At 36.7% G+C, this 27,452-nt stretch overlaps 1 protein-coding gene across 1 annotated transcript; it reads left to right on the forward strand.

Annotated features, from left to right (window-relative positions):
• The first annotated feature begins 12,565 nt into the window (after nt 1-12,565).
• LOC133648380 (uncharacterized) lies at nt 12,566-20,086 on the forward strand. Its single transcript, XM_062044413.1, has 2 exons — nt 12,566-13,257; nt 13,354-20,086. Exons 1-2 carry the CDS (start codon nt 13,162-13,164, stop codon nt 15,481-15,483), a joined length of 2,226 nt encoding a protein of 741 aa, XP_061900397.1. The 5' UTR covers nt 12,566-13,161; the 3' UTR covers nt 15,484-20,086.
• Nucleotides 20,087-27,452: the final 7,366 nt, after the last annotated feature.

Consider the following 27,452-nt stretch of genomic DNA (forward strand, 5'->3'; position numbering starts at 1 on the left):
TAATTAAAAAAATTACAATACATTTTACGGTGTTCTTTACAGCATATTACTGTAAATTGAAAAAAAAATTGCCCTACAATTCTGTTGACTGAGCTGCCATATTTTTACTGTAAAATCTTGTTTTTAACGTGTATTACTGTAAATGGAAAAACTATAAAAAAATTTTGATGGTAGAAAAAATGGCAGCTAAGTTTCCAGAATTAAAAAGGAACTTATACTGTTTTTCCATTAACAATATAATGTTGTAAAAACCAATGTACATTTATAGTAAAATTCTGGCAACTAAGCTGCCAACTTTTTCCGTAAAAAACTAAACAGTGGTACTGTTTTTATATTTGTTGTAAGAAATAAAAAAAACACTAACATTAAAATGTTGTAAATGTAGAGTTTTTACTGTAAATTCAACAGTCTACTTGAAACAATATATATAATTAATGAAATCCAGAGGCAAATTCATACATAATTCACTTTTACAAGCGGCCCTCTGATGGCAGCTATAACTGCCCTCAATGAAAACGAGTTGGACATCACTGCACTAAATGGAGGAAAACCATGTCAACAAATTGTCGTTGATTGAAAAAGCCTTTAGTAGTCATTCTCTTTATGCCTCTGGACAAAATAAGTAACCGCTAATAATGACTAGTTTCGGGGGTTAGCCAGTCCGAGGGGCGTTGACGAGTTGTATATTGTGTACCGAATACACTTTCCCTTACTACACTCAGTCTGAAACAATCATAACTATGTTGGGTTTTTTCCTTTAAAAGAAGCATTTATTTACTATATAGTTTAGTAGTAACTGAGAAGTTATTCAGTCATTATCAAATTAACTAATTATATTGAAAATGCTGCTGCATTTTTTTGGAACACATAATATTGAAAATGCTGCTGCATTTTTTTGAAACACATAACATAACATAACATGAGGGGGGGAAAAAACTTCCCACAGAATTTCAATCTCAATCAATCATGATTCACATTTTCCAGGATCATGTGGCGTTCATCCACCACAACGGTGCTGATAAAATGTTTATATTGCGACAGAGTACAGTAACTATCAATTAATTCAAATCAAGGATTTCAAATTGTTTAATCTTGGTACGTGGCTGTTTATTTAAAAAAAAAAAATGTTTCAGAGGAAGAAACATTTCAAATGTTGCGTCGTAGTAGTAAGAGTGTGGGTACTCTAACACTGTGGTTGTACCCTCAGTGTTGCCTGGTTTGGAAGCTTCTTTTCTGGGCCAGCATCAAAATCAGTTATATTTAACAGTGTTGCCTGGTTTGGAAGCTTCTTTTCTGGGCCAGCATCAAAATCAGTTATATATAACAAAATCAGTTATATACAACTGATTTTGATGCTGGCCCAGAAAAGAAGCTTCCAAACCAGGCAACACTGAGGGTACAACCACAGTATGTATACATATGTATACATACACTTGTAAAGAACATAATATGGCTGTCTTGAGTTTCCAATAATTTCTACATCTCTTATTTTTTTGTGATAGAGTGATTGGAGCACATACTTGTTTGTCACAAAAAACATTCATGAAGTTTGGTTCTTTTATGAATTTATTATGGGTCTACTGAAAATGTGACCAAATCTGCTGGGTCAAAAGTATACATACAGCAATGTTTATATTTGGTTACATGTCCCTTGATGAGTTTCACTGCAATAAGGCGCTTTTGGCAGCCATCCACAAGCTACTGGTTGAATTTCTTACCACTCATGACAAAATTGGTGCAGTTCAGCTAAATTTGTTGGTTTTCTCACATGGACTTGTTTCTTCAGCATTGTCCACATGTTCTCAATGTGGTTTAAGTCAGGACTTTGGGAAGGCCATTCTAAAACATCTTTGTAGCCTGATTTAGCCATTCCTTTACCACTTTGACGTGTGTTTGTTGTCATTGTACTGTTGGAACACCCAACTGTGCCCAAGACCCAACCTCCGGGCTGATGATTTTAGGTTGTCCTGAAGAATTTGAAGGTAATCCTCCTTTTTCATTGTCCCATTTACTCTCTGTAAAGCACCAGTTCCATTGGCAGCAAAACATGAAGCTAATTTGATTTGATTGTAACTTTTCTACATCACCAAAATTGATAATGTATGTTGCTGTATGTATACTTTTGACCGAGCAGATTTGGTCACATTTTCAGTAGACCCATAATAAATTCATACAAACTTCATGAATGTTTTTGGTGACCAACAGGTGAGTGCTCCAATCACTCTATTAAAAAAAAAAATAAGAGTTGTAGAAATTATTGGAAACTCAAGACAGCCATGACATTATGTCCTTCAAAAATGTATGTAAACTTTTGACCACAACTGTATATATAAATGTGTGTGTGTGTGTGTATATATATATATATATATATATATATATATATATATATATGTATATATATATATATATATATATATATATATATATATATATATATATATATATATATATATATATATATATATATATATATTATACATGTGTGTATACATGTGTATATATATATATAAAAAAAGTTAAAAAGTACCAATGATTGTCACACACACTAGATGTGGGGAAATTATTTTCTGCATTTGACCCATCACCCTTGATCACTCATATATATATATATATATATATATATATATATATATATATATATATATATATATATATATATATATATATATATATATATATATATATATATATATATATATATATATATATATATATATATATATATATACATACGCTAATATACATACACGTGTGTGTATATATATATACATACATATATACATATATATATACATGTATACATATATATATATATATATATATATATATATATATATATATATATATATATATATATATATATATATATATATATATATATATATATATATATATATATATATATTATACATGTGTGTATACATGTGTATATATATATATAAAAAAAGTTAAAAAGTACCAATGATTGTCACACACACACTAGATGTGGGGAAATTATTTTCTGCATTTGACCCATCACCCTTGATCACTCATATATATATATATATATATATATATATATATATATATATATATATATATATATATATATATATATATATATATATACATACGCTAATATACATACACGTGTGTGTATATATATATATATATATATATATATATATATATATATATATATATATATATATATATATGTGTGTGTGTATATATATATATATATATATATATACATGTGTATATATACATGTGTATATATATATATATATATATATATATATATATGTGTGTGTATATATATATATACATGTGTATGTATATATATATACATGTGTTTGTATATATATATACATGGGTGTGTATATATATATATACATTTGTATATATATATATATACACACGTGTGTGTATATATACATGTGTATACATATATATATATATACATGTGTATATATATATATATATATATATATACATGAGTGTATATTTTTATACATGTGTTTATATATATACACACGTGTATACATATATATACAACACGTGTATGTATATATATATACATGGGTATATATATACATGTGTGTGTGTATATATATATATACACGTGTATATACAGTATATACATGGGTGTATTTATATATACCAGTGGCGTGCGGTGAGGTTAATGTCAGGTGAGGCACTGACTTCATCACAGTCAGATTTACAAACATATGAACCCTAAAGAGTATCTTATTCACCATTTGATTGGCAGCAGTTAACGGGTTATGTTTAAAAGCTCATACCAGCATTCTTCCCTGCTTGGCACTCAGCATCAAGGGTTGGAATTGGGGGTTAAATCACCAAAAATTATTCCCGGGCGCGGCGCGGCGCTGCTGCTGCCCACTGCTCCCCTCACCTCCCAGGGGGTGAACAAGGGGATGGGTCAAATGCAGAGGACAAATTTCACCACACCTAGTGTGTGTGTGACAATCATTGGTATATTTAACTTTAACTTTACACTTACAAACTGTAGCACACAAAAAAGCACATTTAATTAAAAAAAACGTTATTATGGTCTTACCTTTACTTATAAGTGCGGGAGCAGTGGTGTTCGTGTTGGAAGAGTTGTGAATGAATGAAATATGAAATCCGCGCTGCATTCTGCAGGTGTACCTAATGTTGTGTCCCTGTTCACGGCTCCGCGCGAGCATTGTTGTTTTTGCACTTTTTGGCTTCTTGTTAAGTGACTTTTTTTGGGTGGATTCGGTCTTGCACGTGGAGGGTTTGGGTGTGGGCTTTGGTTGGTGTGGCGCTCCCGTTGGGCGGTGCATTCTGCGGCGGAGGTGCTTGGCACCAGGAGGCGGGGTTATGAGACGAGCCTCCAGTTTTATGATCGCTCAGCACAAGAAATACGTTACACACATACAGTTGTTGACAAAATACACTGTACATTATATACCTCAGCTAACTAAACTATGGAAATGTATAATATAATTCATATAGCAATACGGTCTCACTGCACAGCAGGCCAGCAGTTAGCCGAGTCATTGTGCACAATCCATGTTGAGGCACAAATCAGTGACATGCCTCAACTGGCTGCTGATCACCGCACCGTCTCTTCTCAGTATTTGAACGGCAAATGTGGAAATAAAAATAAAAATAATCTAAAACTGGTGAAGTTAAATGGAAAATAACTTTAGTATAATCACTGGATACATATAACAATTTAACTTTTTTTTTTTTTTTTTACTTTTTTTTTTCTTTCCATGATGGCAGGTGAGGCCGTGCCTCCCCTGCCTCTAGTGACTGCACGCCACTGATATATACATGTGTATACATACACGTGTGTGTATATATATATATATACACAAATGTATATACAAATGTACCGGTGTGTGTGTATATATATATATATATATATATATATATATATATATATATATATATATATATATATATATATATATATATATATATATATATACAGCGATTCAGAATCGATTCTCTTTTTTTTTTTTTATTAATTTTTTTTATTTTATTTATTTATTTTAATTTTATTTTTTTAAATTAATCAATCCAACAAAACAATACACAGCAATACCATAACAATGCAATCCAATTCCAAAACCAACCCCGACCCAGCAACACTCAGAACTGCAATAAACAGAGCAATTGAGAGGAGACACAAACACGACACAGAACAAACCAAAAGTAGTGAAACAAAAATGAATATTATCAACAACAGTATTAATATTAGTTACAATTTCAACATAGCAGTGATTAAAAATCCCTCATTTACATTATCATTAGACATTTATAAAAAAGAAAAAAAAAGAACAATAGTGTCACAGTGGCTTACACTTGCATCGCATCTCATAAGCTTGACAACACACTGTGTCCAATATTTTCACAAAGATAAAATAAGTCGTATTTTTGGTTCATTTAATAGTTAAAACAAATTTACATTATTGCAATCAGTTGATAAAACATTGTCCTTTACAATTATAAAAGCTTTTTACAAAAATCTATTACTCTGCTTGCATGTCAGCAGACTAGGGTAGATCCTGCTGAAATCCTATGTATTGAATGAATAGAGAATCGTTTTTGAATCGAGAATCGTGCTGAATTGAAAAAAAAAAATCGATTTTGAATCGAATTGTGACCCCAAAAATCGATATTGAATCGAATCGTGGGACACCCAAAGATTCACAGCTCTAATATATATATATATATATATATATATATATATATATATATATATATATATATATATATATATATATATATATATATATATATATATATATATATATATATATACACACATGTGTATGTATATATACACACACATATATGTATATACAGTATACACACCCGTGTATGTACAAACCCCGTTTCCATATGAGTTGGGAAATTGTGTTAGATGTAAATATAAACGGAATACAATGATTTGCAAATCATTTTCAACCCATATTCAGTTGAATATGCTACAAAGACAACATATTTGATGTTCAAACTGATAAACATTTTTTTTTGTGCAAATAATCATTAACTTTAGAATTTAATGCCAGCAACATGTGACAAAGAAGTTGGGAAAGGTGGCAATAAATACTGATAAAGTTGAGGAATGCTCATCAAACACTTATTTGGAACATCCCGCAGGTGAACAGGTAAATTGGGAACAGGTGGGTGCCATAATTGGGTATAAAAGTAGATTCCATGAAATGCTCAGTCATTCACAAACAAGGATGGGGCGAGGGTCACCACTTTGTCAACAAATGCGTGAGCAAATTGTTAAACAGTTTAAGAAAAACCTGTCTCAACCAGCTATTGCAAGGAATTTAGGGATTTCACCATCTATGGTCCGTAATATCATCAAAGGGTTCAGAGAATCTGGAGAAATCACTGGCCTGCCTGTAGTCCAGACCTGTCTCCCATTGAAAATGTGTGGCGCATTATGAAGGTTAAAATACCACAACGGAGACCCCCAGACTGTTGAACAACTTAAGCTGTACATCAAGCAAGAATGGGAAAGAATTCCACCTGAGAAGCTTAAAAAATGTATCTCCTCAGTTCCCAAACGTTTACTGAGTGTTGTTAAAAGAAAAGGCCATGTAACACAGTGGTGAACATGCCCTTTCCCAACTACTTTGGCACGTGTTGCGGCCATGAAATTCTAAGGTAATTATTATTTGCAAAAAAAAAAACAAAGTTTATGAGTTTGAACATCAAATATCTTGTCTTTGTAGTGCATTCATATGAATATGGGTTGAAAAGGATTTGCAAATCATTGTATTCCGTTTATATTTACATCTAACACAATTTCCCAACTCATATGGCAACGGGGTTTGTATATATACACACGTGTATGTATATATACACACGTGTATGTATCTATACACGTGTGTATATATATATATACACACTACAAAGACAAGATATTTGATGTTCAAACTCATAAACGTTTTTTTTGTTTGCAAATAATAATTAACTTAGAATTTCATGGCTGCAACACGTGCCAAAGTAGTTGGGAAAGGGCATGTTCACCACTGTGTTACATGGCCTTTCCTTTTAACAACACTCAGTAAACGTTTGGGAATTGAGGAGACACAATTTTTAATTTTCTCAGGTGGAATTCTTTCCCATTCTTCTTTGATGTACAGCTTAACAGTCCGGGGGTCTCCGTTGTGGTATTTCAGGCTTCATAATGCGCCACACATTTTCAATGGGAGACAGATCTGGACTACAGGCAGGCCAGTCTAGTACCCACACTCTTTTACTATGAAGCCACGATGATGTAACACGTGGCTTGGCATTGTCTTGCGGAAATAATCAGTGATGTCCATGGTAACGTTGCTTGGATGGCAACACATGTTGCTCCAAAACCTGTATGTACCTTTCAGCATTAATGGTGCCTTCACAGATGTGTAAGTTACCCATGTCTTGGGCACTAATACACCCCCATACCATCACAGATGCTGGCTTTTCAACTTTGCGCCTATAACAATCCGGATGGTTCTTTTCCTCTTTGGTCCGGAGGACACCACGTCCACAGTTTCCAAAAACAATTTGAAATGTGGACTCGTCAGACCACAGAACACTTTTCCACTTTGTATCAGTCCATCTTAGATGAGCTCAGGCCCAGCGAAGCCGACTGTGTTTTTGGGTGTTGTTGATAAACGGTTTTCGCCTTGCATAGGAGAGTTTTAACTTGCACTTACAGATGTAGCGACCAACTGTAGTTACTGACAGTGGGTTTCTGAAGTGTTCCTGAGCCCATGTGGTGATATCCTTGACACACTGATGTCGCGTGTTGATGCAGTACAGCCTGAGGGATCGAAGGTCACGGGCTTAGCTGCTCACGTGCAGTGATTTCTCCAGATTCTCTGAACCCTTTGATGATATTACGGACCGTAAATGGTGAAATCCCTAAATTCCTTGCAATAGCTGGTTGAGAAAGGTTTTTCTCAAACTGTTCAACAATTTGCTCACGCATTTGTTGACAAAGTGGTGACCCTCGCCCCATCCTTGTTTGTGAATGACTGAGCATTTCATGGAATCTACTTTTATACCCAATCATGGCATCCACCTGTTCCCAATTTGCCTGTTCACCTGTGGGATGTTCCAAATATGTTTGATGAGCATTCCTCAACTTTATCAGTATTTATTGCCACCTTTCCCAACTTCTTTGTCACGTGTTGCTGGCATCAAATTCTAAAATTTTTAATTAATATAATTTATTTGCAAAAAAAAAAAAGTTTATCAGTTTGAACATCAAATATGTTGTCTTTGTAGCATATTCAACTGAATATGGGTTGAAAATTATTTGCAAATCATTGTATTCCGTTTATATTTACATCTAACACAATTTCCCAACTCATATGGAAACGGGGTTTGTACATGGCCAGATGTAGAAGGATATTATCTATAGCCAATCATTTGATTAAAGACATTTTTTCCCCAAATAATGGAACATTCTAGCTGGAAATTGTTGTCCCCGTGCACTTGATTTCACATATTTTGCGCAAGGCTTCATTATTATTTTCCAGCAATACTGCATTGACATTGACAGCACTGCTATTTATATGACATTTTCTGGTGAGATTAAGTTATCGGGATTAAAACATTTTTGGAGTCAATTACAATAGTGGACTGGTTGACTTTGAAATCGAGGTGAAATAAAAAGTCATAAATCAGTTGTATATATTCTGTACAATGCTAAACCCTAATACCAATGCATTGTGTCTTAGAAATATTTGTAACGACTTGCAACAATATACATGTTTTGACATGTTCTTTATAATTGTGTAGGAAATCTAAATAGTTCTATACATTTTGAAATCTTTGTTCAGCCTTTGTTACGGTACAGGGGGGAAGAAGGAGACAGCACAGATGCAGGGACGTCGTTTTAGCTCTATTTATTAATGCACAGGAAATGAGGCGTGTAATTAATCCAAAATATGTATGGTGTGTGACTACGTGAAGCGAGTATATGTTGAGTGTTACCGGGAGTGTTGAGCAAGGTGCTGAAGTCCAAGAGGGCAAGGCAAGCTCGGAGATCCAGGGACATGCAGGAGGTCAGGGGCAAGAGCTCAGCGTCAAAGTCCGTGTCCAGGCGGCAGGTCGAGATCCAAGAAGGCAGCCATGGAACCAGAGGGAATACGGGGTATTACGGGAATACGATCCACGACCTCCCTGCTCGGACCCAGACCACGCTGCCTCGCTCCTGCCCTCGACCTCTTGCCTGTCCACGAACTGCCTCTTCGCCTTTCCCCCTCTGGATTCGACGAAGGCAGTCAGGAATCCGGATGGATGTCGAGTGACAAGGCATGATCACGGAAGACAGGGAGTCATGGAAGGTTAGCGACGTTCTGGCAAAGGTTCCTCGGGTCCACTGGTCTTTAAGCCGCTCCCTCTCATCAAATCCAGGTGTGCTGATAACAGATTGTCTGCAGGCTCATCGCTGCGTGGGCGTGCTGCGCTCAGCGCGAGCAGGGGCATGTCTGAGTGTGCTGTCAGTGGAGGTGCCGGCAGCTCCAGCTGCCGAGGAAATGTGGGTTCGACTCCGCGCCGTGACATCTACGGTCCATATAAACCTTATGATGATATCATCATAAGGTTCAGAGAATCTGGAGAAATCACTGCACGTAAGCGGCAAGGCCAAAAACCAACATTGAATGCCCGTGACCTTCGATCCCTCAGGCAGTACTGCATCAAAAACTGACCTACTAAAGGATATCACCACATGGACTCAGGAACACTTCAGAAAACCACTGTCAGTAACTACAGTTCGTCGCTACATCTGTAAGTGCAAGTTAAAACTCTACTATGTAAAGTGAAAGCCATTTATCAACAACACCCAGAAACGCCGCAGGCTTCGCTGGGCCCGAGCTCATATAAGATGGACTGATGCAACGTGGAAAAGTGTTCTGTGGTCTGACAAAATGTTATTGATCCCCATAGGGGAAATTCAGGTGTCCAGTAACATAAAAACATATCCACTTATACCAACAACAATAATAAGTACTAACTTCTCAAAGATACTGACAACAGTAATAAAATGCACATGTATATTTCAGACAGATCTGTTGTACAAACGTTTGTACAATCTTATGGTTGAAGGACCAAAAGATCTCTTAAACAGTTTCGTTCTGCAGTGTAATGAGAGGAGCCTGGCTACGGTTACTCCTCTGGGCGGCCATAGTGTCATGCAAAGGATGTCTGGGGTTACTCAGGATGTCCCGCATAAGAGCCCTCGTCTTTCTCTGAAGCACAGCTCCCACAGACTCCACATTTTCTCCATCACAGAGACACAGTTCCTGATCAGCCTGTCCAACCGGTTACTATCTCTCGAGGTCATGCTAAGAAAGAAAATGGCACTTGCTACAACAGACTGATAAATATGTATAACATCAGACTGATCACATCAAAAGACCTCAGGTTTCTCCAGAAGAAGAGCATTAGCCTGTGTTGACCAGTCCAGTTTGTGATCCAGGTGAACTCCCAGGTACTTGTATGACTGGACCACTTCAATGACCAGGCCATTTATTTTGACCGGCTGATGGGAGGAACTCATTCAAAAATCAATGATCGTCTCCTTGGTCTTGGACGTGTTAAGGATTAGACCATTTCTCACACGCCAGTCTGAGAAAGCAGCCACAAGAACCAACCCTTACACATGCCACAACAGCGGTATCATCAGAATACTTCTGTATGTGGCATGTAGCAGAGTTGTGTGCAAAATCTGCTGTATACATTGAGAGGAGGTACCTGGGGGTGCTCCCGTATTGCTTAGCACAATTTTTGAAATGCTTCTCCCTAGCCTGACATACTGTGACCGTCCCATTAGGTAGTCATAGATCCAGTTGGTGAAAATAGGATCAACTCTGATCCTCACCAGTTTCTCCCTTCAGAGAGGCTGGATGGTGTTAAATGCACTGGTGAAGTCAAATAACCCCAGCCTCACATAGCCTCCAGGAATGGCACGGACAGATGGAGTATGTAGAAGACTGCGTCGTCCACTCCCATGTCCTCCTGGTAGGCAAACTGTAGGGGATCATAGCCTGTGTGGTTTGAGCAGACGGAGTACTAGCCTCTCCAAGGTCTTCATAATGACAGATGTTAGTGCAACTGGTCTGTAGTCCTTGCATCCTACCGGCCTCACTACAAGGCAGGAAGTTTTCCAGTAGGCAGTTTTAAACTTTTTTTGAAGATGGTAGTAGAGGTACCGCTAACTCTGATGCACATTCCTTAAGCAGCCTTGGTGTTATTCCATCAGGACCAGCAGACTTCCTCCCCTGGAGCTTTCTTAGCTCCCAAGAGACCTCCTCCACATTGAAGGTGGTCACAGCTGCATCAGAGGTGGAGCAGCCCTGTACCCTGTTCCAAAGGCTGCCTATCTAGAAAAAAAATGTCAAATTGGTGGAATTGATCCATATTAGTATGTCCAATGGACAAAAGATTGGAATTCATTAATTCAATTTATAAGTAAATTTCCCTGAAAAAACATGCCCATTATTACTTTCAAAATACTTTAATCACAGGCTTTTTCGCTGAAAGAAATATTAATTCCTTTTTGTGCTTTCCTTGGTCTAAAAGTAAACCGTTGGCATGATGTTTTCCTAAAACGTGTGGTGGCATTAAAAGTGATGTTTGGTTGTCTATTTGTTAGGTCAGTATTCTGAGTTCCTTAGCTTTGCTTCACACTGGAAATGAGAAGATTCTCACCGAATTGTTTTTTCCAAAAGCGATCATGTTGATGATGCAGAACTTGCTCGTCATGTTTTGAACTTGTTGAAAAAAAGAACAAAACTTTAGGTCTTGCATTATGCTGTGTAAATAAGATATTCAGTTACCCATGAAAACCACAAGGCCATGCATTTACTACATCACCCTTTCAAGTCCTATCAATTGAAAATGTGTTTTTTTTCTCTAGAAGTTAGCTATCATAAATACATGTGTTTAACAGCATTGAACATACTTTACATTTGATGTTTAATGTTTGCTAAGGCAGAATTGCAACATGTCTTTGGATGTGTTGACTGCTCCAACATATGGTAAATTCTTAACTTAGTAAATTGTCTTTTAAGCGTTTTTTATGAAATATGTTTGTACTTTTGTGTCCATGGGTAATAAATATGAAACTAAGTATACTTAAAAGAAGTAGTGTCCACAGTAGGGCCAGGCCAGCCTGTTTTTTAACTGTCCTTAACATATTCAATGAATAAAATGATTAATTATGACATGCATTAGATATTACAGTAATTGGCTTTGTTACCTATAACACAAAGGTAATGTGCTGATTTTTTGTTTAGATATGACTACTTGATGAGATAATGATATCGATTGGATTGGTTTTAGCATCTTTAAAGCACAAAAATGTATCTTCACATTTAAAGTAATAATACTGGAGTGTCTCAAGTTTGATGGTCTTTTAACTTTTATTGCCAACTTTACACTAACAGCAGACTCATTTCCAACAACCTATTTTCTCCCTAGCACTCACAGGTCTCTGTTCTCACCGCACCGACACAACACTTCCTCATTCTCGATCAATCAGCTTTAAGGCACAGTACATTCACAAACATTGAATCTCAGAACATTAACATACATTTATAGCACGAGCAGGGCGTTACAATACAAATTTCTCTCACAAACTAAAAATGAAGAAATGGAAGGGTACAGAGCACAAAGAAAATGTACTCATGTAAATCTGCAGCACTAAACTGTACGCTTTCCTTAAAAACAAAATGTAAGATTGGCAGATTTATTTAAAAAAAAATGTGTTGTGAATGTAAAATAATCAAGTAAAAGCTGCATACATTTTAGCTACAGTAAAGTGGATGGTGATGAACAAAACACCACCTGACAATCTCAGCTCTGATTAACCTGATGAGCTTAAAGTCTTACTCACAGACTCTAACTTGTTTGTGTGTGAAATAAATGTCCATGTGTTTGTGTACCTAATGCTTTCTGCCATCTGTGCATGCTTGAAGAGGACAGAAGAAACACTGAATCATTTTATCTTCAGTTTTTGGAAAGTGTTGCACAAGATTTTTGGCCAAGGCGAAGATTAATTTCGATTTTGGAGGTCTTGTCTGGTTCGCTGAGCAATACTACCCACTGGATCATCACTTTTGGCCTGGCTTATTAGTATTTTTTTTGTGAATCACCGACATCAGTATGGGCTGTTCCCCGTCTAGAGGAAAGTTGTTTTCAAAGGAACAACAATCTGGACTTCAAAATGAGACCGAAGACTCCCAAACTTCTGATGACTCGGTGAGTTTAAAAGAAGGCAATTGCTATTTAAAAACCAATGGCAAAGAAAACCACCCATCAAATGATGACTTTATGAGAGAAGATACTTGTTCTCAGGTGACCTTGAACATAAAAGAAATACAACCGTCAGAGGATAAAGACTTAATAGGAGGGCATGTGTTACCTCAAGCCATTGAAGATTTAGCAGAAACTGGAAAGAAAGAAGACACGGCGATTGAAAAGCAGCAGAAAAACTTAATCAGCCAAGCAAAGTTTGAATTTCCACCACACATGGTGAGAGCTCACCAAGCAGCCTATGCATTCCTAACCCCAAATATTACCAAATATGAGCTGCTGCTGGGTCTTCTTGACCATGCTGCCCAGACACAACTGTCCCTGCAGCCCATGATGTATGCTTTGGCTCTGCGTTTTGAGGAGATCAACCAGGCCCTGGAGGAGATGGCTGAAGAGGGGGAGTTGATGTTGAAAGAGCACGGTGACTATTTAACCTTTCCTTCGGGATTGATAAATCCATCTGGCATGCCTGCTAAATGTATCACAGCCCAGCCCTCTGATCCTCCTTTGGATCTGTTACAGCAAATTCTCCTACATTCAACAAAGAAAATGAAGCTTGTGGGAAGCTCAGTACAAACACTGGGTGACACCACGCTTGAAGAGGTCGTGGAGTGTTTTTCATCCCTATCGAAATTGTTGGTGGGGAAGCTGCAAGTCAAGCAGGAGATAGAGAAAAGATTGAGGCAGGTATTGGTACGAGTGGAATGTGCCGCCATGAGAAAATTATCTCCTGAGGATACGGCTTTAAACAGTGAAGACAGTGGTTTTGCGGGAGAGAATGAAAGTTTGACAGGCTCTGAGAGGCGCCACCGTGGAAGTGCAGGTTCTGGAAGTTCTGGATCTGGAATAAACACTTGCAGTGTCTTTAATACTCCGGTAGGCCCGGATGAGGATGATGCTGATGAATATGACCATAAACTTGGTAGAAAAAGGTCAAATTCGTCTCCTCCTGATCCCACTCAAACTCTTCTGTTCATGTGTGCAGAAAATGTGAAGGCTGTTGTGACCAAGCCAGAGTCCATTCTGCCCATTGGAAGGGTAAACATTGCGACTGAACCAGGAAGGAAAAATCATTGGGATCCACTGACATCACAGATAACAGCAGTGGAAACTAAAAAAGAGTTGGGAACACATAATTATTTTGGATATGGAATGAGACGTCACTCATCAAGTGGACTAGAAATGTTACAAGAACGATCTTTTAAATCCGCTGAATCAACTGTCTCCTTACCAAGAATAGAAAAAATAAATCCCCAACCTCTCATGCTCCACTCAGTTAGAAAGCTGATTAATACATCTAGTCAAGTGGTAGACAGACAACCAGTCCGGAGCCTTGCTCATGTGCCAACTCTTGGAAGAATACAAAAAAAAGGGGGGATCCCTCCAAACACAGACAATCATGGCAAAGATGATCTTGATTTAGAAACCCTTCCTCCACCACCTCTGGAAGTACTAATGGATATTTCTTTTAAAAGTAACCAAAATGGGCCACAAGAAATTTCAGGCTTGCATTTTCCTTCTATGAACCAAAAGGCAGGGGTTTCCCACCGCTTTAGAGCATGTGTTCAGAATGTAGATGTATTGCCAAACCAATCGATCTTGAGACCAAAATTAAGATCGCAGGATATAGTACAACAAGTAACTAACCTTGGTCCAGAAATGAACAACAGAGCAGAACAGACACGGTGTCGCAAAGACACTCATTTGGACCATGCAGAACATTTCCCTGACAAGGCACATATTGAGGTTAATTGTGTCAAAGGAGCTTTACACCAGTCTAGAATAGGTAAGAGGTTTGAAAGCAATGGCCTTTATGAGAGTGCGATATCTACCTCCAGTCTTCCATGGACAGCACCACCTGTTTCGAGAGTACGCCTACCACCGCAATGCCATTCAGTGCACCGAGTTACAAGCCATCCTATCGAAAAACCTGTAAATCTACCATTTCATCCAAAAACATTCACAACTGCCAAGGCCAAACCTGAGGACAGTCAGTCGATCTCATTTCACAATGCCCGTCTAGTCTTCTGTCAAAGCGATTCAGAACAACCTAAATCCTGGACGTCATCTGGAGGTAGAGTAATCAATGATAAATGTCACATGAAATCTGAACAGCCAAGTAAAGCCATTACTCGGGCTAAGAAGAGTGAATGTGACACACAACCAAAGTAAGTAAACTGATATTATAATGCAGCTGAAAGTGCTTCAGAAAACCCCCCAAAAAACAATGGTTTAATGAATTAATGGTTAATTTGCTTGAATAAGTTTTTTTTTTAACTATTATGGGCCTGCTTATAGGAGCAATGCACAGCATCTAATGTTGCTCAGCAACAGCTTAAGTAACAAGCTATGTATTCAGAATGTACAGTAGAATACCTCTAATTTAAGTTTAGGGGTGTAACAGTACATGTATTCATGATCAGATATTTTGGTACGAAACTTTTGGTTGAGCCAACCCTGAGCACAGTCAGTCAGTCTAATTTCGTAATGCAACCTTGGCTTATGTGTGCCCCAGCTCACAAGTGTTTTGTAATACAAGATATCGCTCAGCTCGTTGATTTGAGCAAAAATTCAGGTTAGAATCCGAATTTGGCGATTCCCTAAACCATGGCTCTCAGGAAAGTGAGTGAGAAGGACAGTGCTGCGAATAAGAAGAGGATGATATTAAAAAAACAAAAAACATCTGAAAATATGACCGAGGTGTGCGTGTAGCTCGTTTGGCAAAGCAGTATGAGCATAGCACTGCTACAAAAAATATAAATCATACTAAATGAGCTTATAACACTAGCCTAAGATGGTAAAATAATATATAAACATCTATCCATGAAAATACGTTGAAGTATGGAGTGTTTGACGAAGATGCAGCTCGAAGAAGATGCAGTAAAAGTCAAAAACAAGGGGTATCCAAAATGTAGCCTCCGGGCCACAGTTCATTTTTATTGAGCCTCTGCATCTTGTGAACCTACAATTAATATATTGTCTTTGAGATACATTATTAGATACTGCATTCATTTGCTTTGTCACCTATAACACAAGGCTTATTTTGTTCATATAACTTAGTATAAAATGAATTATTTTCAAAATCTTTTTATACAGTATACAAAATGTATCGAAGTGGCCCCCTACACTGCGGCCCGCGGGTCATTGAAAATGACCTAGTTTTGTATCTTTAATTTTAAAAATAGTTAAAGCTGTTTACACAAAAACTAAAAGGGATACAAAATATGGATGCATTTGCATTAACAATATTTTTACTTTCTCCTCTTCCTCCATTATATGGTGTTATTTTATGCAAACTACAATGTGAATGACCTGACGTATTAGAAGCATGTCTCATGTCACCACTTTAATTCAACTAATCTAAATTGGATTACATCTCTTTAACCCCGTTCTACCTTGACCAAGTTGACCCCAGCCCTATATCCTCTGCTTATCAATGTAATCTATTCAGACGTAATGTATTTTCCCTCTTTCCCTGAAGGGATCATCAGACCCTCTCGGATCCAATCGCTCAGTGATGACAATTTAGAACGTGTTTGTGTGGCATCAAAAAACAAAACACAAGATGTGATTGAGACAAAGACACAATTTCAAAATGATCTTCAGTAGGGATGGGCACTAAAACCTATATTTCCATAATGGCACCAGTGCCAATAATTAACCAGTTGTAACCAGACCGAAAAGATAATTTAATACCTGTGCTTCATTTTGGTGATAAATAAATGCAATCTCAGCAACATGCAAGAAGTGCTTGGCGGTGATTGTACAAATATCACCTTGTCAGTCATGTAGCGTCCCGACAGACGCACACGGAGTTTGACGTTTTAAGCTTTATTGAACAGGCCGAAACAGTAGCCTTTATTACACCGCTGTAGCCACTGGTGATACTGAAATGGCAATATTTATTCTTTAATATCGATTCTCAAATCAACATATCAATACTTTTGATACTTTAGTTATTTGACAGTAACACAGTGGGGGAAAAGTAAGTAAACTTGTGAATTAGTCAATATTGAATGCTTTTGTTGAGTGTTGCTTACATCTTCAGTATTTTCATGTTAACATGTTAATGTAGCTGAATTGTGAATTCATGTTATTCTAATAGTAGTTGTTATTATTTTTTTATGCTTTTATTATTTTACTTTTTTTATGGTTTGAAACACCATTTTCGTGTACTTTGTCTGATTTTGTCCTATTTTTTGTGTTGTATTAGCTTGGTTATGTTATTCATATATGCCACTACCTCAATATCTTTCAGGGTTTAAAATAAATAAATAGCCCTGTATTGTAGTTATTATGCTCTGAGATATGTTATGTGAAATAGGCAACTTTTTAAATTTTAGCCGACATATTAGGTATATTCGCGCAAAGTTTTGGATCGGTATCGCCGATATCAGTCTGAATTTTACTCGGTATCGGATCAAAGAGACCATTTGTGGTATCGCACATCACTACTAGCCACAATAGCACAGGACTGCCTCATTATACACCAATGACAGTTATTGCATTCACAAACCCCCCGGTATTTTGAAGTATCGACAGGCAAGTCGCTTTTTTGCACTCGCTCTGTGTTCTGCATTGCTGTGAATTTTTTTTTTTTTTCCTGGATTTTATTTCTTATCTTTGAATGTATTATATAATAATCAACTAATGTATATAATTGAATTATTTAAATGACAAGTCTTTTTAACTTCAATGTCATAAAAGATTTGTTTTTACGAAAATGTGCATGTCTTGTATTTTATTTTTTATTTTTTTGTCCTGACCAGTTACTCAGGCAGATCATATTGTTGATGTAGATGCCCATATTTGTTGTACAGATTTACTTTACAAAAAAGAAGTGTGGGATCTATTGTTGCCTTATTTGTATCTTACTTTATTAAATTGATTTATATTATCGTTTGGCGCAGCCGGACCGGCGCAGGAGGGGATAGAAAGAGAAAAATAGGAAGACAGACGGGGAAATTGCGGGGACTAGAGGCGGATAAGACAACAAACACAACAATGACAACAGAACAGCATCAGCAAATACGATATGTACAAATATGGTACAAAAAGTGACAGCAAAGAAGCAGTTACTGAAGTAAATATTAATAACACAGAAATGACAATGAACATTATTACACTACAAATGGAGCAATACAAATACCAATAGAAATAGCACTATTAAAATGAATAATAACAATAATGACCTCTATTGGCAACAATACAATTGTTTCAAATGCAACAATACATACCGCATATGTAATGATTACTTGAAATACAAAAGAGAGCTGATAAATGGAGGGGAAGACAAAGAAGCAAAATGTATTAACCTTGTAGATTGTTATAGTAAAAATAGGTTAAGCTTTGTCAGTGTGCCATGTGTTACTCAGTTTCCCCTAGAGCAGGAGTGTCCAAACTTTTTCCACTGAGGGCCGCACACGGAAAAATTAAAGCATGCGGGGGCCATTTTGATATTTTTTATTTTCAAACCATAACAAAATATATAGATTTTTTTTTTTTACCTTTAGGGCTCCTGGGGCCCATAAAGGGTCTCAGTCGCGAATGTAACAGTTGGTTGGGGGGCGCATAATAAATTAAAATAACATAACATAACATAACATAACATTAAAATGTTAAAAACAAGTCAAATTATTATTTTTTTTATTTTTTATTTAACGCTTACAATAAATCTGTATATCAACTTCAGGTTGATATAAAGTAAAAAAAAAAAAAAAAAAAGCCTTACGCCTTTTCTGTCAAAGACAACTTTGTTTTTTTATAGTAAAATTGAAATATGCAGTATTTGGACAATTGTGAACTAATTGGAGCCCTGAAAAGATCAATAATGCATGACACCATTGATTTTATTGTCATTATTATTTTTGATTAATCACAGTAAAAAGATAAATAAAATCCCCACTAAATATTTTGGGATGCAAAAGGTCCCCCACTCATAAAGTGATACATATTTATTATTATTTGTCTTACTTTCAAGACTTAAGTTACGAGATCGACTTCAGATATTTCTGTCGATTTTACGTTTGAACTATTATTTTGTTTGTTTTATGCTCTTTTGTCAAAGAAAACGTTGATGTTTTTATATGGCAACCGCACAAAATATGCAATATTTTTTCCACATAAAACATTTTAATGTGAAATATTTAAAGTAATTGGAGCCTTGAATAGGTCAATAATTCATTATAACATTGATTTTTTGCCTTTTTTTTTTTCTTTGAGCATTGTCAAAAAAAGGAAAATAAAGATAGACAGCCTGCATGGCAGCTTTGTGTCAACATTGCAACTTTTTCTAGTTAGATTTCACCTCATTCCACTTTTTTAATGTTTTTTGATTTTTGTAATAGCATTTCCAGAATGTGTGGCGGGCCGGTAAACAATTAGCTGCGTGCCGCAAATGGCCCCCGGGCTGCACTTTGGACACCCCTGCCCTAGAGGAACAACGTTATTATATGTTTGGTGAAACGTGATTATATGCATGAGTGTATGTATGCATATGTGTTTGTGTATGTACAGTATGTGTATATGTAGGTTTGTACAGTCAATGTGCATTTGGATGTACTGTATGTACCGTGAGTGTGTATGTATGTACTGTATTTGTATGTGGGTAAGTACCTATGTGTGCGCGTGTGTATGTATTAATGAATGAATGTATGTGTGTGTATGTACAATATGTGTGCGGGAGCCAAAGTATGGCCCCAGCCACCCAGAGAGCCCAACCCAAAACAGCAGGTGCAGTGCGCAGCCCGGCCGCAGTAACCTGAGACGCCGACCCCCCGCTGGACAAGAAGGGGGGTCTTCTTTAACTTTAAGAAGCTCATGGGTGGATGGATGAATAAATAAATGAATGCAACTGATATCTATGATTGATTTGGTTTTAAGAAGTTTCAAATTGAACATTCACAGATAACGTTAAGTACCCGAAGTACCAGAGGTGGAGTTATGATGGGGGTGCATTTTCCACAGCTGCCTGAAAATGCACCCCCTATCTATCTCTGGCTAGGAAGGTCATAGAGACTTGGCACTCACCCTGGTGACTCATCATAGCCCCCTCAGTGTACAGTGAAAACCATGTGAAAATTGGACCACCAGAAGTGGAGTTAGGGTGGGGGTGCATTTTCCACAGTTGCCTGAGAATGCACCCCCTATGTTTTTCTTGGTATGTACAGTGTCCCCAGTCTTCAGGTCAAAGGAGAAGAAATATAATTTCTTATCAAACAAGGTATAATGCAATTTCTTTTAATGCAAACAAATAACAAAATCCACACATAGTTAAATAATTTATATATACAATATTCAAAGTCAAACGTCAAATAAAGTAAACCCAAAGACAATCAAAATAGAACACTTTTTTGTAATAAAATTTAACTTCTCAGAAGCAACTATACATCTACAAACATAAATATTATTAGATATTGGGCAGAAGGTTGTAACATAAATATAGTTTAATACTTCCAACCCCCCCATCCCTCATCATGAACATGCAGGGCACAGGTAATCCCCATCCACATCTGGCCTCAGGACACACTCGTGGTGAAACCACCTGTCACAGATGTCACAGCAGATCTAAGGTGAGAGAGGATGGAGGTGAGGAGGCAGATAAGTTGGGCCATTAAATGTACTGTATATAAATTCCGGATTTAAATAATTCATCATCATCACTGTTACAGCTCTATATACTACAATAATTATGTTATCTACGCCCTGCTATTTCACAGCCTGACTGTATTGCACAGTGAAAACATACCCATTGAGGGTTCTCGCTCTCCTCCATCCCACAGCTGTGACGGGCATTGCTGAGATCATCTGTTCCAAAAAAGAGTATGTATCAATATTCACTCTCAAATTTCTTCAAATATCTTGCTGAAATTAAAATAAACTCCAGTAATATGTAATTGTATTAGGCTGTCCTGATTATTTGATTTAATCTGTGCCATCAATATTGTTTATGGTTTAAAAATGTTAGTGGCAAACCTAATTTGAAATACGTCATCATTTACCGAGAAATATTTACATGTTAGAATCTGTTTTTAAATGTGTTAAAGTAAAGCAAGATGTTGAGCAGTCAACCAATTTTCAAATGCTTAAAATCAAGACTGTCTTGTATTACCTAGAGCAGAAAATGCACCCCCACCCTAACTCCACTTCTGGTAGTCCGATCATCACATGGTTTTCACTGTGCACTGAAAGGGCTATGATGAGTCACCAGGGTGAGTGCCAAGTCTCTATGACCTTCCTAGCCAGAGATAGTAGGGGGTGCATTTTCAGGCAGCAGGCCTGAACGTCCTGCCTGAAAATGCACCCCCCACCCTAACTCCACTTCTGGTGGTCCAATTTTCACATGGTTTTCACTGTGCACTGAGGGGGCTATGATGGGTCACCAGGATGAGTGCCAAGTCTCTATGGCCTTCCTAAAAAGAGATAGATAGGGGGTGCATTTTATGGCAGCTGTGGAAAATGCACCCCCATCATAACTCCACCTCTGGTACTTCGGGTACTTAACGTTATTTGTGAATGTTCAATTTGAAACTTCTTAAAACCAAATCAATCGTAGATATCAGTTGCATTCATTTATTTATTCATCCATCCACCCATGAGCTTCTTAAAGTTAAAGAAAATTTCATATTTTTTAAAATACGAGTATTGGATCACGACAACACGTCGAATGAAGCAGCAAACATTCGTTCTCCTTGATGTCTCTAAAAAAGTACATAGTGAGGTTTACTTTGGTGTATATATTCTTTACAGTAAGCTGTCAAGGTAGACAATTAATACTACATTTTCGGGACAGCAAATATTCCAATATTAATTGGTTATTGTTTTCGCCTTATCTGATCTAATGACGGCGAAATCATTAAAGGCTCACAATTTTTAATCCATCCACAAGTAAAGAATACGTGGATTATTTCACTTTATGTACTTTTTTATGCCGAAAGAGGCGATTTCAGCCACTTGAATGACGGCGAAATCATTAAAGGCTCACAATTTTTAATCCATCCAAAAGTAAAGAAAACTTGGATTATTTCACTTTATGTACTTTTTTATGCCGAAAGAGGCGATTTAAAAGAGGCGATATCAGCCACTTCGGTGATTACAGCCGAGTTTAGATATACTTTTCGAGACGAGTGACGTAAGCGAGTGACGTAAGCGCGCTCCCGCGTCAGGGGGTGCATTCTATGGCAGGGGTGCGTTTTCAGGCACAACACCGGTCCAAGGCATAAGCGTACTAAGCGCTTGCTTAGGGCCACGCGGCCACCAGGGGGCCCCCAAAAGCAATTAACAAAAAATTCTTATTTTTTATTTTTTGCATGTACGAGTCTGACTGATGATTTCTGAATGATCAAAGATCAGTGAGTTGTACCCAAATCTTTGGGTAGCTCTGCGGATAGCCTGCACTCTTCCTGTGACTGTTGCATCTGCAGAGCGGAGCTTTTCCAAGCTCAAATTAATAAAAAACTACTTGAGATCTTCCATGACTCAAGAAAGACTGAGTGGACTGGCAGTGATTAGCATTAATAACAAAGTCGGCCATCAGATTTCTTACAGTGATGTCATAAATGACTTTGCCTCCAGAAAAGCCAGGAAGCACAGGTTTTAAGGAGTGGTGTGGGTGGTGAAGAACAGAGGAACAAAACTGTGATTTGATGGTCAAATGTGTGAATTAAGGACCTTAATTTAAGGTAGTTTATTTTGATTTTTTCCCCAAAAAATTTTTGCACATCGTTATGTACATTTACATAGTTTTAATATGTAGTAACTTTATATTTGTTTATAAACCGTTATGTTACCTTGTTTCTGGTCACTCTGTTCATTAATATTATTTATGTATTTGCTTGATATTTAATTTAATTATGTTGTTTTTTGTACAATTGAATTTGTTCCTTTTTATATATATTTAAGTGATTTTATTGTTGCACTTTGTTTTTCTTGCACTACGAATTATTTTTGCACATTGCTGTTTCAGGTTTTTGTTATCAAAAATAATGAAGTGAATCAGAATCAGCTTTATTGTCCAGTTATGTTTAACACACATGGAATTTAACTTCAGTAGACTGCGCTCTCTTTGTACAAAGTAAACATTAAATATGAACAATTAACTAAAAATATAAACTAGTAATTAAAGACTAATATGTACAAGACTGATGAGACAAGATGACACTTTTACTGTAAATACAAAGCTTTATCACTTGGACTGTTCAACCCCAGGCCACTCTTGTAGCTAAATGTTTTCTACATTTTAAGATTAGGAACCATATGTGACACTTTGGACATCATTCGTTCATTCATTGGTATTATTTATGTTCTTAACTGGGCCACCCCCATATCTTTATAAATGACATGTCATTTGTAAAGACATGCCAGGCTGACAATAGGATAATGTAAACAACACTGCCAGAGCCGCAATGAGTTTATAGTAGGTGTGTGAATGATCAACAATCAATATTATTGGCAGAAATAGAGGGCCCCAAAATCAAATTTTGCTTAGGGCCCCATGGAGGCTTGGGCCGGCACTGCATTAGGTAGTTATACATGTAAGTAGTTATACATATGCTGTTTTATATCAAGTTTGTTCTCTTTAAATCTTATTGTATGGAGGTTTGCAACAGTTTAAATAGATCACAATTTAGATGTTACTTTTTGTTAGCCTCTCAACAGAATATTAGACTTAGACATAGACAAACTTTAATGATTCACAAGGAAAATTGTTCCACACAGTAGCTCAGTTGAAAAGGATGGAATGGATAATGCACACAAGGGCACAAACAGAGGGCGAAAAAAAAAAGGTATAAAGTAGACTAAAAATGTACCATAATATAGGCTGACCATATTGTGAAATCCCAAAAAGAGGACACGTATATGCGTGCCAAGGCGGGCAGCACGCCAAGGCCGGGACTAGGTGAAAATTTGCCAATGATACTCGAACTTGCTTTATAAATAATTTTTTTTTTTAAATAAAGCATTTTTTCTCCTCTGTTGACAGCAGTGTTGGCGCTAGGAATTTTCAAAATGGGGTCCCAGGGACCCCATCAAGTCATAAAAATGGGGTCCCACAGTAAATTTTTGGGGTTCCACTTTTTTGTAAACGCTTTGAAAACAAATGACAAATGTATGCATTATCCTGTTGTATCTCACATTCTATATTGTGTTTTGGAAAAAGGTTGTCATAAACGTTACTTAATTCATTAAAAAAGATAATACAAAAGAAAACAAATGTGTATACATATGTAAATGTATTCAGTTATAAACATTCATTCACTTTCTTCTTTCCTTCATGGATCTAAACTTTACCACTGCTGCTATTTTTTTCTATGTTTTTATTTAATAAGTTGTAAGTGTATTTATTTCAGTATAAAAGTGTAAAAAGTGTGTTGCTTGGGTCATGAAATGATGATAATGGTGTGCCAAGGCATACATACATTTTATATTTAACGCTTAAATCTCTGGAGTCTACATTAACTTCGGATCTATTCCTCATTTCAAAATGTTTTAGTTTTTTTTATGTTGTTTTTTTTGTTTGTTTGTTTTCCGCCCTTTTTTGTCAAACAAAACTATGTTTTTTATGGCAAACACACAAAATATGCAAAATCTTCCACCAAAAATATTTTTCAAAGTGGAATATTTGATGTGGAGTAATCGGAACCTTTGATAGGTCAATAATTCATAATAACATTGATTTTGATTCAATATTATGTTTTGAGCAATGACCGTTTGAAAGAAGAAAAAAAACGCTTTGTTTTATTAGTCAACATTGCAACTTTTTCTAAATTACATTTCACCTTTAAGTTTTTTTATTTCACTTTTGTTATGTTTTTGTTAATTTTAATAGTATTTTTAGAATGTGCCGTGGGCCTTTAAAACATTAGCTGTGGGCCACAAATGGTAAAAAAAAAATTAAAAAAAATGTGTAATCTGCGTCCTTTCTGATTTCAATGCGTTAAAAAGACACAAAAAGTGCGTTAACGCCAACACTGCTTGACAGTATAACAAAATAAGTCACACTTATATTCTGTAACATTCACAGTTTTGGAAAAAAAAGTGCAGAGGTAGAAATATTCAAAATAACCTCTTGTATATAATGTAAACATAAATAATGCCTCAAAACAAGTTAATTAAATTTAAACAAAAAACAGCAGACGAGCTCTCGCCCTGCACAGCTGTTTTGTGCTTTGTAGTGTCGATATGGGCTTGTAGATCGTTGGCCCCTTTATTTGCCACAGATACATACGTTCCTGCTTTGCACACAGTGCATTCTGCTTTCCATGTGTCACGGCCATGACGAAAACACGAATACTTTTCCCGCAAATCATCCGTGAAGTTGCATTTACGTTTCGGCATTTCTTGTTTTCATGTCTCAGTCTCCACTCACTAGGTCTCTCGCTCTGTGTCTCTGCCCCTCCCTCACGAATGCTGCTACGTGCGCACACCTTCAGTTTTTTTTTAACCCCTTCTTAACTTAACCCTGGACGTACATTGAAAATACACGCAACCCTAATTCAAAATGCCGGACAATTGAGGCATTTAAGAAACCCCGCCCGGACACCCCGGACACCCCCGCAAAAGAGGACATGTCCGGGGAAAAGAGGACGTATGGTCAGCCTACATAATAGCAATATAAATATAACATATATGTAATATTTACATATTATATATACAGTTAAGTAAATAACAAATCCCAATTACGATGAACAATATTACGCTATATGTAACAGCTGCAGCAAAAAAAAAAAGGGCAGCATGAAAAAAAAAGAGTAAATCCAGCAGAAAATATACATTATACAGAAAGAGAGGTAGCTAACATAGAAGCGGTCAGGTAATAGACAAATATCATCTATTGCTGTATGGCGAGTGATTATACAGCTGGAATGGAGTGCGGAATCTATTGTATGTTAGCATCAATCAATCAATCAATGTTTATTTATATAGCCCTAAATCACAAGTGTCTCAAAGGGCTGTACAAGCCACAACGACATCCTCGGTACAGAGCCCACATACGGGCAAGGAAAAACTCACCCCAGTGGGACGTCGGTGAATGACTATGAGCATCAAACTAGCGAGATAAGTACTTACTTTTTTACTGTATGGTTTCAGTTGATTTTTTGTTTTTACTATATTGCTGATTTTTAACGTGATTTTTACATGTTTTGGCATGTGCCTTCTTTCATGTGCTTAGTTTCACAGTAGTTTAATTTGTAGGCAATATATAAACAAAAACAAACTTTAAAGTTTTTGAATGTTTTCCAAGACATCATATTTGTAGACACTGCATCGGCGGGTGGGGCGCAAAAAATTTGGCAGCCATCTTGAAAGGGGCATCTACTCGTATTTCAGCAGCAGAAACAACGTGCATAAAAACACAATGTTAAATCATTGTTCTGCAAATCCAAGACTATTGTACTACATTTATGCCCACCAGTAAAATTGTTGCCCGCTAACTATAAGCTATAATGAAAATCAGTTTAGTATTATGACAGATTAATCATTCATTACGCCTCTCATGGAGATGTTGCCCCTTTCAAGATGGCGGCCCAACGTCTCATCAGCCGCAGTCGATGCGGCGTCTATTTACACAGTATATGTGCCAAACTAAAGACCACAGTAGCACTGTTTGGGAGTTGCTCTTTTTTCCTCCCTCGTGTTCTTCTTTTTCCCATCTTTTACGGGGCGCCGCCCATGTGGCGATCCATCAGCATCCCGTGCCGTCTATACCTCCTATCATATTGTATTTCTGTTTCTTGGACGAGTTGACTGTAAACAAATCTTGTTGTAATTTTTAACTGCAATGACGAATAAGCATCTTGTCTTGTTGTATATATATAATCACCATTTAAAAAACATTTTGCATTTAATGGTTACTCGGGTTATCATTGTCTGATATTTACATTTGTTTGATGATCTTGAAAGTTTAAGTGGGGAAACTATCCCAAAAAGTAATTTGAGGGGGGGACATGTTTCATGGCAAAACAAAACAAAAACAAACAAAAAAAATGACTCTTGACAACCATTCTCAGGCGTTTAGATCTGCACTTTTAATCCAATGTCAATTACAAAAATGCCTCATTTGGCTGGATTATCACAACATATACTGAAGAAAAATATAAATGCAACTTTTGTTTTTGCGCTCATTTTTCATGAGTTGAACT

The sequence above is a fragment of the Entelurus aequoreus genome, linkage group LG04 (assembly GCF_033978785.1).
Source record: "Entelurus aequoreus isolate RoL-2023_Sb linkage group LG04, RoL_Eaeq_v1.1, whole genome shotgun sequence".
Taxonomy (NCBI): Eukaryota; Metazoa; Chordata; class Actinopteri; order Syngnathiformes; family Syngnathidae; genus Entelurus; species Entelurus aequoreus.

What these genes read in the sequence shown, in the direction of transcription:
- LOC133648380 (XM_062044413.1), top strand. Translation starts at nt 13,162, where the DNA reads ATGGGCTGTTCCCCGTCTAGAGGAAAGTTGTTTTCAAAGGAACAACAA. An exon ending in CCCAAACTTCTGATGACTCG is followed by an intron (nt 13,258 to 13,353) that starts GTGAGTTTAAAA and finishes ACTTGTTCTCAG; the next exon opens with GTGACCTTGAACATAAAAGA.